The sequence below is a fragment of the Eptatretus burgeri genome, chromosome 7 (genome assembly GCF_056783735.1).
Source record: "Eptatretus burgeri isolate ZD-2024b chromosome 7, Ebu_testis_v1, whole genome shotgun sequence".
In the NCBI taxonomy this organism is placed as follows: domain Eukaryota; kingdom Metazoa; phylum Chordata; class Myxini; order Myxiniformes; family Myxinidae; genus Eptatretus; species Eptatretus burgeri.
In genome coordinates this window covers 56,767,594-56,780,093 of record NC_140967.1, presented here as the reverse complement: position 1 = coordinate 56,780,093, position 12,500 = coordinate 56,767,594, and the positions used below count along the sequence as shown (strand labels likewise).

The 12,500-nt window shown below is 43.1% G+C and overlaps 1 protein-coding gene across 7 annotated transcripts in view; it reads left to right on the top strand.

The window, feature by feature from the left end:
• SYNE1 (spectrin repeat containing nuclear envelope protein 1) overlaps positions 1 to 12,500 on the top strand; it is a 423,352-nt gene that overhangs the window by 229,601 nt on the left and 181,251 nt on the right. For all 7 annotated transcript variants that reach the window (XM_085888569.1, XM_085888567.1, XM_085888566.1 and 4 more), the window contains 3 exons: positions 3,856 to 4,124; positions 9,619 to 11,785; positions 12,068 to 12,405. In XM_085888569.1, the coding sequence (XP_085744695.1) occupies positions 3,856 to 4,124; positions 9,619 to 11,785; positions 12,068 to 12,405 (2,774 nt within the window). The remainder of the gene's footprint in view (positions 1 to 3,855; positions 4,125 to 9,618; positions 11,786 to 12,067; positions 12,406 to 12,500) is intronic.

Below are 12,500 nucleotides of genomic sequence, written 5' to 3'. Positions count from 1 at the left end.
GGACAGCTCACCGGATGACGGGATTGGAGCAAAGCCTTCGGGACCCCCAATCTTTGATAATTAATAGGAGGGAAACCACGGGGTAACATTCCCGGGTCAGATTGCGGGAGAGTGTGTCGGGGTGGTGCTGAGGTGTCGTCCACCAGACGGCGGTCTCCTTGGGTTAACCTGAGGCAGTTAATAAGCTGACTCCAATGATAATTGAGGTAACACGGCAAATGAGCGTATTATGAGACTAAGGATTCGTCACTCCTTGGGTGTCATTTCCCTGGTCTCTGTTTATGCTCCGACTGAGGCGAGTGATCTCACTGTGAAAGACATATTCTACGCCACGCTCGAGTCTGTGGTTGATCAGTGCCCCAGGTGAGATACACTTCTAGTGTTTTGGGAATTTCAATGCATCGACTGGAACTGATAGGAATGGTTATGAGACGTCTTGGTCCCCATGGGTCTGGAACTGTGAACCTGAATAGCACTAAGTTCCTTGACTTTGCAAGAAGTCATGGACTTAGGGTGGCCGGTTTATGGTTTCAGCGCCCATAAGCTCATTGCTGGACTTGGTATTCCAATGCTGGCAGTATGGCAAAGGAGATTGACCATGTCCTCGTTGAGGGTCGCTGGAGGATGATCCAGAACTGCAGGGTCTACCGGAGTGCTCAGTTTCTCAATACTGACCATCGGCTTGTTGTAGCAACTCTTAACTTGCACCTTAAATCCGGGAGAATGGTACCATGCCAGGCTCGGCTGGAAGTTGGCAAGCTCAAGGATGAGAGAGTAGTTGAGGAGTTTGCAAACAAGCTGAGTGGAGATTTGGGGAGTCTGAGTGCTTTGGGAGATCCTGAAGAGTTGTGGAGTGCCTTCAAGACTACCATCCTTGATGTTGCCAGTGGATCTCTTGGAACTCACCAGAGGGTGAGGAATAATTTTGTCTCTCATGGGACACTGGAAACCATTGACCAGAATCACAGGGCCAGGCTGAATGGCAGAGCTGAGCTGTTCAGGGAGCTGAGGCGTAAAACTGTACTTGCACCGAGGGTGGACAACGAGGCCTATGTGCGAGGAATCTGTGAGGGGTAGAGCATGACCTGTGGTAAAGTGATTCTCTTCCTGCTTACAGGGGAATTCGCGCATTGCGTTCATCCAAACCCATCCCTCGGTGTACTGCAGTTAGAGCAGAGGGTGGTAGGCTCTTGACAGAGGAGAATGGGCTCGGACCGCTGGACCTGTTACTTTGAGCGGTTGTACCAGGCTGATCCACCAGCTATCGAGTTGGACATCAGGGGTGTTACAATCACTGTTGCTGACCCTCCACTCAACTGTGGTCCACCTTCGTTTGTGGCAACACAGGCTGCGGTGAACCCGTTGAATTGGGGTAGAGCTCCAGGGATCTGTGGCATCCATGCTGAACTTCTCAAGGCTGGTGGACATACTGCACTCGTGTCGTTGCATGCAGTTCTGTGCTCTGCCTGGAACACAGGCATCATCCCAACTGACTGAAAGAGGGGCCTTGTTGTCCCTCTCTGGAAAGGGAAGGGTGATCGCCAAGACTTCAACAACTACCGAGGGGTGACGCTGCTCTCAGTGCCGGCCAAGGTCTTTGCTTGGATAATTATTGATAGGGTTCGCCACCATTTGCTTGAGCACCAGCGTCCAGAGCAGTCAGGCTTTACACCAAAGAGGTTAATTGGGGTATAAAAGACCACATGAAGGGATGGTGAGGACATGACATGATGGGGTAATGCCAGATTGAAGCTTTGAGGTGAATGGTGGGGATTCAACTCAGGCTGTTTTGCAAACAGGACAAAAGAGGAAGAAAAGAATAGGGGTGTACAGTCAGCCTGGATTTTGGGACTTTAATCTAGAGGGATGTCTCAAGCTGTCTGCGATCCGACAACAACAGGCTTTGTGCTTTGTTCCCATCATCCTAGATGCCAATCATATTGAGTTTTCGACTCGACAAAATCCAGTGGAGACATGTTATGTTGAGCTGAAGCACCAGCCTGTCGTAGAGAACAGTCTTCCAGATCCATTGACGTACAAACAGAGTCTTCGTAGGCTGTAAATAGTTTCCTAATTTTCAAACTATTATTTGTAATCACGGAAGCTGTCCATTCTGCTGCTGGCTTTGAAAACCACCTTTGCTATATGGTCAGCCCAGGAGAGGTCGTTGCACATCGTGAAGCATAAAGTTAAAGAGTCTGAACTTATCCATTAGCTGACCATGGAAATAATTGGTCTTTCTTCGAATACCAGCAAAAAATGACCTGTTACAGAAAAAAATCATGAAGTGTTTACCCAGGATTTCCCCCTGCTTTGATGAAACAGTGTGTTTATAAAAGCGCTGTCACAATTGAGAGTCTACACCCATCTTTTTCCTCTGATTTTTGACCTATTTTTTTTTTTGTCAGAACATTTTTTTAATGTCATACGTTTCTATGATGCTGCGAGCCTGTAGCCATGAGTCGAGAGAAAGCAATTGCATCTGATTTTACAAAACTGATACATGTAATGTGCAACCTATTTCAAAAAAAAAGAAAAAAAAAATAGGAGGAAGTGATTTTTCATTGTCACATTAATATACAACTATTGTGCTTATTGTGCTGTATTTTAGAATGATCATGTGCAAAAATTATAGTGGATCCGGTTGTCCTGAAGGATACATAGTGTTGAAGTTGTAAATACCAGCATTATTATTATGTAATATTGAATCTCTTAAAGTTTTAGTCAGAAGGGACAAAGGGTTGTATTGTTTTCTGCATTCTCGTAAGCATCAGTACAGTACTTGTATGTTTATAGTGTGTGGCTTTAGCATTGAGAGCCACTGCATCAGCAACTATAAGTGGAGGAGATGTTTTGTCGGGTGGGAAATGTATGCTGTGGACAGTTAGACTGTTACTTGTAATCCTGCCATTAACTTGCAATTGGTCACTGCCTTTGACACCAACACAAATTTTTATTACGGGCCCTCGGTATCAAAAAGCTTCATATATCGAACGAACATTTTCAAATGAACAGAACACCTCGTCACCATGAGAGCATTTAAATTGCATCAGATGTGGCAATTAATGTGAGTTGATCCCAGCTTACCGGCTTGATGATAGAAGACGCCATTTGCGTTTTTGCCTCTCCACCTCCATCCCGATCCCATGTGGGCATGAGCAACTTGCTAGTTGTAATCAACCATTATTTGCCTGTGTTGGGCTGACAGGATGGCCTAGAATGGCCATCCCCAAGCTGGCCATCCCCAAGCATCGCACACTCACCTCCAAGCTGTCTAGCTTGGGTTTAAATCCCGGCACCCAGAAATAAACTGTTACTCTGGTGTTTCACTGGCAGGGTGAGTCATCAATGCCTTTCGTGAAGAAGAGACGAGCTATCGCTGGCACCATGAACAAATTCCAAATTCCTAACCTAACCAGCAGAGGTCACTGCATCAGTGGCACAGCCTCACTCTCAGCGATGATGCTCCCCCGGAGCTTTGTGCTACATACAAACAAAGAAAAATAAGTTGTCTGTGTTGGTTAATGTAGTCACTTCACCAAGTTGACACTAATTATGGCTGCACAAATATGACCTTGATGTATTTGCTGTATTAATGCATGTTGCAGCTTTGCCTTTGTGGTTTTGCACCAATCTTATCAGCAGCAAGCCAATGGCAGATTCAACACATCAGTTTGAGGCACAACAGTGGCTTGAAGCTGTTCTATAGTTCACATTTCTCAAGTGAAAATAATTATGTTTTGCTCTGTGACACTAAAGTTAGATGTTAAAGTTTTGTGATTGATGTATCTGACTCCTCGAGAACTGGATGAAGCAAGTATGTACTGACATATTTCCCCCCCCCCCTTTTTACAGCATGTCTGCAAGAAGGCTGAGAATTTTCACACAAAGCTGAATGAAGTGAGTGAACAGACAAAATATTTGGTTGAAGGAGATGATACTTCTGGAGGACAAAAGGGCCTGGCTGAGCTTGAGACACACTGGCAAGAGCTTTGGCAGCAAGCCAACACACTGCAAGTCGTACGAAAAGAAGACCTTGCTCGAAGCCGAGACTATCACCACAGTCTAAATTTCGTACAGGAGGGACTTTCCAACTGGTTCAGACATTGGAATGCCTTGAACAGGTGTGCATCACTACATCATGACAAGAACGCTGCCGAGTGAATCTTATGTTTTATCCAATAGACATTACAATATTATGTATAAACGATTTTTTTTTACTTTTCCAAAACAGGGGCTGGCAGGATGGCCTTCAGGTATATGCACACTCGCTTCTGAGCTGTCTCGGTTGGGTTTGATTCTCATCCTAACTGTCATCCTGGTGTTTCCGAGGCAGGGTGATTCATCAATGTGTGTGCCATTCCTTGGATGGATGTTAAACTAGGTGTCTCGTCTGCCAGCATTAGTAGATGGACGTTAAAGTTACCACAGTGTATTTCGTGAAGAGTAGGCGAGCTATCGCCAGCACTCTGGCCAACCTGCCCTAACCTACAGGAAGCACTGCATGCACAGCCTTGCTCCCGGCATTGATGCTACCAGCAGCCATAGGCTGCGTACAAAATGAAATGATGGCTTTCTGTGACTCCATGGGCCTGATACATTCTGTGTACTTTCTGACCCTGGTTTCTTCCAATGGCAAATCCTCCCTACTGGAGTTGGGAAGGACTAATTTTCCTGATAATGTCTTCTGGTCCTCCACTGCTCTAATTGGTTCATCTGATCACATGTTTGTGAGATTCATCATCCCTCTGGCTATTGTCAGAGTTGCCTCGGTACCAGAGAGTCTGCCAGTTCACTCAAGTGGTGCTTTGCTGTCTCATTCCTCAAATAACTGATGGTGCCTTGTCAAGTCTGTCTCTGGTGAATGTTCCCCTCCATCCCTCACTATCTTCAAGTGGCACCACAGCCAACTCTGCTCCTGAAGAGGTAGAATACCCCAATTCTGTGTTTCCTTCAAAAATTTATCATGTACCCAACTCCTCGCTCCCTTGTACCTACTCTATTCTGTCATACCCAACTGCTTCTGGACACTGTGTCTTTCTCACTTGGACACTGTGTCTCATAGTATGCATGTGGCTCTCAAAGGGATCCTCTCGTCTCCTCTCTTGGTTGAGGCTGGCATGCTGCAAGGTACTGTTTTAGGCCGAGTCCTGTTCCTAATCTTCATCAGCGATCTTTCTGAATCTCTGGAAAATCCTGCTTATCTCTTTACTGATGACTCCACCCTTTGCCGTAGCATCTCTCGTCCTCCAGATAGGCAGGCAGCAGCCTCTTCCCTCTCTGCAGACATTCATACAATCAGGAGCTGGTCCATCATTTGGAATGTCTTTAAATCCAGCCAAATCTCACACTCTCATTCTGGCTCTCCAAAAGGCCCCTCTGGTGAACCTTCCATCTACTTCTTTAACAGACCTCTTGAAGAAGGTCACTTGCTCCAACGTTTGAGCCTCACCATTAGCCATGATCATTCTTGGGTAAACCACATATTTAAGTTGGCCTTCAAAGTCAGCCACCGACTGGGCATCCTCCATCATGAAAAGTTTTTCTTTGGCAAATCTGAAGTTTTATGAACCTAAAAGGCCTTCATCTGCAGCTTTACGGAGTACTGTTCTCCCCTTTGGAATGGTAACCCTGCCTCACTCCTTGTATTTGCTAATGCTGTTTAAACAAAGGTCCTCAAAATCATTGGAATCTCCTGCAATGAAGCCAATATCCAGGTCTCTTATTCTCCCATCTCACACAGGTTGATAGCCTCTCTGTCTTATATCTCCTTTTTCATAGTCTTGCACACTCCGTCCCCCTCCTCCCCCTCTCTCTGGTTTCTGTAGGGAACACGTAGTCTGCCAGTAACCTACTTCTGGTGAAACAACCAACATCAAGTTTCATGCTGACCTCCATGCATTTATTCTTGTTTTGTCTCAGGAACCAACTTGCTCAGTCTGTTCAATCCCTTCTTCTCTACAGGGCTACAAGACCATTGTTCACCACCACCACAGGACATCCCCATCCATACTCATCATCTTTTCTACCCTCATTAACCCTTGCCAAGCCTTCCTTTCCAGGTTATTGTGTTTTCCCCCCTCTCCCTCAACCACTCTTTTTCATTTTCTGTTCCATTGCTCTTTTTCCTCAGATTTTCCCTTCCTATTCTTTGTGTGTTTGAACTTGTACCTTGCCTGTTCACCCCTTGTGTTCTCCTCCCCTCCCCCGAATTTCATTCTTCCTCATGGCCATTCTTCCTCAAAGGGTTGCTTCTGATATGTCACGCCACCCTGATGTTTTACTGTTTCCCCCTTTTACATGATGTTCTCTTTCTTCTGAAATATTTTAGTTCATTCCATGTTCTCACTCCTCCATTAGTCTCAACTCTATGTCCAAAAAATTTGGTATGTCCCCAGATATGCATGGAGATATGCATTCGGTGCTCACATGTTGTTTAAGTATGTACGGTATATTGTCGATATATTTGTGTCCCACAATGTTATTTTGAAGCAACCTGTCTTGCAGTACAATTTTAGTGTGTTTTATCTCATTGCTACATTATCAATATTTTTGTTCGATTTATGTCACACAAGATTTTATTTTCACACAATTGCCTCATCAAATATGATTTGCCTTGTCATAAAAGGAACCTTAGCATAGGAGCATATCATTTGGCCCATTATGCCTGCACTACATCCAGGCTTTTAGTTGCAGCCTGGGAAAACACAGAACCACTCAATCCTAACAAGTGGTGTATGAGCTACATGAGCTGGAAAGCAGATCTTGACAAAGTTGGTTACGGCCCTCTTTATCACAATACATCGCCAGTATAATTCATCATAATTTTTTTTTTTTACAATGCCGGTCCATTCCTTGGGAAGGGAATCGATCCATGGATGCATTTCTGGCTCACAGCCCTTCATCAGCATGGAGTAGACTCCCACAACAGTTGAGCTGGCAAGCTTACGTCATCATTTTAAATGGCAAATAGTACCTCTTCACTTGAACGGTGACTATGAACCTTTGTGCTGCACCAGCATTTGCTGCAACAGTTCTGACCAATAGGTGGTGCCTGCCACACATCCACTCTATTTTTGGCATCTGTTATGCAGTTTATGTGGATTTCTGCATCTGGGAAAGATATTACAGTTAAAATTGCTTACTTCTGGCTGCAAGTTTTTTGAGCACCAGCGAAAAATCCTCGTAGCTCGTGTGTAATGGATGCCTAAATATGGTGGATGTGTGGCAGCAAAACAAATTGCCAATTTATCGCTCCACAGAAACACACTGCATGTTTGCTGTGAGTAGTTCAATGTATTTTACAGACTGCAACTAAAAGCCAGAAGTAGCTATTTTAGTTTAAAAAAAAAATCATTTAAAAATATTTTTTTCTGGGGAGGAGGGGAAGAAGAATGCAGTAGGAAGATGAATTGACAAACTCCAGCAGCACATTGGTCACCGAGCTCTGGACAGCTTCCAACTGTATAGTAGTTCGTTTCTATGAATATTCGTAGAGATGGTTTTTAAGATATTTTGGGTGTGTACGTGTGTGACTGTGCATGCATGTTTGCGTGTGTGTGTGTGTGTGTGTGTGTGTGTGTGTGTGTGTGTACGTCTAAATATTAAACATGGGAGGGACTCCCCATTGAGAATGTTTTATTGATATATCTGATGTCATAGGTCACATGGTGTCGCAGCCACATTGGATTAAAGTAAAAAAATTAGACATCTTCTTCTCTGAAACCACTCAATGAAAAAAATGGAAACTTGGCGTTTGTCATCAACTCCCCATGAGGTATACAGGGTGATAATGATGATGTCATCGGTGAAGTATTCCAGCCATAACTGGTTGAACAGAAATCCTGATCCAAAAAGAATAATCTGAAACTTTGTATAATCTGATTTACGACCCTACAGTGTGTGAGTGAGTAATCAAACGTATGACGTTATCGGTCACGTGGTCTGGTGACCATATTGGATTGAAAATATAAAGGAAATTTTTTTTCTCCAGAACTGCTTTCCAGATCCATGCGAAACTTCATATGACGAGCCATGGGAATATAGTTTTAATTTTTTTTTTCATATTCACCTTCATTGATACAATTTTGCCTCGATGTGCATAACCTTCATAATCAGTCATTAAATATCGTAATAATCAATAAAACTATGGATAATGGTAATTATTGTGACATAATCGGGTGCATGGATGATACGGGTATATGGGCCATACATAATAGCAGTGGGCCATAATAGTCGCATGTTCAGTTAACAATGGTATTTTTGTTCAGAATGGGCATGAGGTGAGACTATGTGTTCTTCGAATGCTATTCTGGTTTGTCCAAGTCTCCCTATATTTTGTCCTTCAACCCTGCTTTTTGTGTTTCCGCCCTCTCTTTACTGTTCCTTTTGTTCTGTTGCATTCTGATCCGTTCAATGTTCCCGCTCCTCCATGAGCCTTGACTCTGCATACAAAAAACAAAAAAACGTGCTGTCTCCTTCAGCTGCTCTTCACAGCTACATCTTGCTAACCCTGGGATCAATCCAGTTATTCTACGCTGAATCCTCTCCATGGCAGCTCTGTCCTTTCTTGGATGTGGCGATCTAACCATACAGATTATTGTAGGTGGGGCCACACTAAATTACTATCCAATGTTAACACTACCTCTTGATTTGAATGATGCTCTCAGATTCTCGACCACATTATTTGCTGAAACTTATCACAACATGTCCCGATGTTCACACACAATACATCGCCACATAAAACTTTTGCCTATTCCTAACTTTGATATTGAAGTCATGTTTGGGGGATGGGGAGGGGTTGGAAGTGTTGGGAGTCTCTTAAAGAAGGTGGTAAAAAAATTAATTTAGTGCCTACATGTGTGCTGCATGAAACCACGATAACACTCGAGAAAGAATGAATGCAACTGATAAAATATTTTGATTGTCGTAATTGGTGATTGAAAGTTTTTGACCATTTCAAAAAATATTTCATATCATCATTTCAAAAATAAAAAGTTTCTGCCAACCCTCTACTGCTGATGACCTATGGTATATCTAATATATAATTTGAAGATTTTGTTTGTTTGTCTGCACGCTCATCTCCTGAACGGTGAAAGATAGGAGGAAACCTCTGAAACAAAAGATGTCGGGACGGGCACTGGGAAGGTTATAGGCTAGGTGGCGAGGCCCCTCGGCCGGGGGGGTGTGTTTCCCCCTCACCAACTGCCTTGGCCCAATTGGCAATATGACTGCCTTGGCCAAATAGGGAACTGATACTGGGCTCGTGTCAGACCTATGTACAGAAGATTAAATTCATTCAAAAAGAACCCGGGAAACCCCGGGTGCATTCACCTAGTTTCTCATATCTCTCATTTTGTTAAGGTATCATATTTTCTTCTACATTTTGCAGTTATATTCAAATAGATCATAAAATTCTGTGACAACCTTCCTTGACAAATCAGTTCCCAATGGGATCCTTGCATGGTTCTAAAGTGTTTTATCATCTTTTTACTTCCCTTGATTATTTAATTTAATATTTAACTTTGATAATTTATCTTTTAATCGTTTGATTTGTTGCCATTTTTACTGTTATATGCTGTTACTTCATTTGTGACTTGGTATGTTCTGTTCATGCAGGACCGAAATTGAACGCACATCTGTTTATATTGAAACTCTCCAACAACTGAAAGGGCACATGGAACACGAGCAAAATCTGCTTTCTGGGTTGAAGGCAACTCGTGAAAGTGTTCTTAAAAACCTGAGCCCTGAAGATAGAGAACTGGTGCATCAGAAAAGTGAAAATTGTGAGGAGCAATGGACCCAGCTTTTTTCCCAGATAGAAAAAAAGATCCAGCTCATGGTCACTGCTGCAGAAGAATATGAGCATTGCAAGACCAAGTTAAAAGACTTAATATTCCAACTGAATGTTCTGAAGAGCTCTTTTTCAGAACTTGGAAAGAAGAGACTCCCAGATTATTCTATGGAGATTTCCAAGGGGCTGCAAAAGCAGCACGTGACCTTGAACATGCAACTGAAAGACATCAGGCAGTCATTGCAGTCACTGTTTCAGGAATCGGAAAAATACATGGGAAGTTTGGCGAAAGCAGAGAGGCAAGACCTGGACGACGCTTTGAGTAGCTGCCAGAAGCTTTATGACTCTGTATCTGATTCCGAGTTGCAGTGTTACAAGTACTTGTGCAAGATCATTTCCGAAAGAGCTCAGTTTATGCTCCAACTGCGACAGTTAAGGGGAAGACTTGACCAGGTCAGAGTGAAGGGGAACCTTGAACAAGCAGTTGCCCTCATGCCACAGCACATCAACAAGCAGATAAAGGCTTGTGCAAATGTGTACAGTGATTTAAAAGAAAACGATGGAGAATTGCAAGACTTGTGGCAGCAACTCCATGCCTTTATAAATGAAAATGATGTGGAAGATATGGACTTGCAGATTAAGTTGCAGGAGCTTCAACATTATTACGATTCTTTGATGGAATTATTGACCCAGAGGCGGCATGAGCTGGAAAGGTGCCTAGCTTTGAGGAGTCATTTCAAAGCAGATCTGGACAAAGTTGGTTACTGGCTTAAACAATCTGACATAGTGACATTTCCAGAAGTCTGTCTCATGTGCACAGAAACTGAGTTAGTTGGAAACCTCAATAAATATGACAAAATAATCTCTGAGGTGCCAGCAAATGAAAATGTTTTACTGTCCATACAACGGAATGGCCAAGATATAATGCCATTGCTTGGTCAAATTGACTTTGCTTTTTTAGATGAGAAATTGAAAATGCTGCCACAACACTTTAGGGAAGTTGTAGATTTGACGAAGCAAAGACGTGAAGTAGTTCTGAAGTCCATAAAAATTCGTAAAGAATATTCCAATTTGATTAAAAGAATTAACAACAAAATTGCAGAATCTGATCGACACGTTGTTGGATTTGGAAAGGAGCCCGTTGGCCTTTCTGTAGAAGCAACAGCAGGTAAGGTTGAGAATGTAAAACTGGTTCTCAAAAAGCTTGCAGAACTTCGGCCTTTGCTTGACAAACTTCATGAGAAAAAGGAGTTTCTTCGTGGCACAGGCCAACCTTGGTTACCGGAGGAGTTGGTTGGCTTGACAAATCGAGTCCAAAGGCTACGGAGGCAGGCAGAGTGTAAACTGACTGATGCAGAGGAGGTTCGCACATCACAGGAAATGCTTCAAAATTTGCTGAAGAACGTTCAGGAGCTTTTGGAAACATCAAGGATAAAATTTGTTAATTTGTGTGAAGAATCTCAAGAATTGGATGATCAACTAAAGCAATATTGTGTAATTTCTAATCAAGTTCAAGCAACTCAAGGTCTCCTGAAGCAGGCTCAGGAAGAGCTGGACCACTTCCCAGTTGAGCTTGATAGAAAGTCCAAAGAAACTATTACACTGGAACTTCAGTATTGGCAAGAAGCAATCCAGGCTCTTCAGCAAAGTGTGAATTGCAAGACACAGGAGTGTGAATCCTTGGTCATTCAGCGAGAGAACTATGACACACAATTCCAGCATGCGACTGCCTTGCTTCAAGAAATGTGGGAGGAACTACAAAAACCTCTTTCCTTAGGCCTTAGGCCTTTTCATGTTGAGGAAGAGATCAGAAGGCACGAGTTGCTGCAAGAAGAGCTGCAATCACAGCTCCGCATTATAATGGCTTTAAGCAACCACTCACCAAGCCAAGGCGTCAACGACACAGAGCCAATTTCTGGTGATATGCAGGCTAAAATGAAAGAAATAGCACAGCTTGATGAACAATGCCAAGAGGCCTCCAATCGAAAGATGGTAAAGAAAGAATACATTTATCATTCACATGTCACAACAACAATATTATTCATATTGCCGTGGTATTGTGTGCTATATTGTTTTCATTTAGAGTTATTTGCTGTTTTATTGGAAGACTCATTTCATGTAAAATGTCACATTTTTGTTGAAAACGTACAATGAATCTCCAAAAAGAGAAAATAGAATGTCTACTGCAATGTCGGGTGAATAAGAAAGGGTTCATCTTTCACAGCGTCTGATTTATTTGTGATGGAGAAGACTTTTTGTGCCTTTGTGCTGCAGACCATACTCGATGGCTTGCTCTCTGAGCGCAGGGAGTTCCAACGCTTGTCATTAGCTGTTTCAGCTTGGCTGGATGCTGTCACGGCCCAGATTGCACCTGAGGGGGAAGGCTTTGATCTCGAAGCTTCAGCAGAAGCTTTGCAGAAGCTGGAGGAAGTACTTCTTGCAGAGAAAGACTTCATGGAGAATATACAACAACTTGAGAATCTGGCACACAGTATGGAAGGAAGCTGTTCAGAGGAGAGCAAGCAGGAGATGTTAAGAACCCTCAGCTCTTTGAGTGAGCAGAAGGGAGAAGTGCTTGGAAGGGCTGCTGCTAAACAGGCATCCTTGAAGAGGTAATGGACTTCCCTTACCGAAGCAAAATTAACTGTTAAAGTGTCCAATATTATCTTACTATAATTCGAGAAGTGTCTGTTCGTAGGTTCATGTG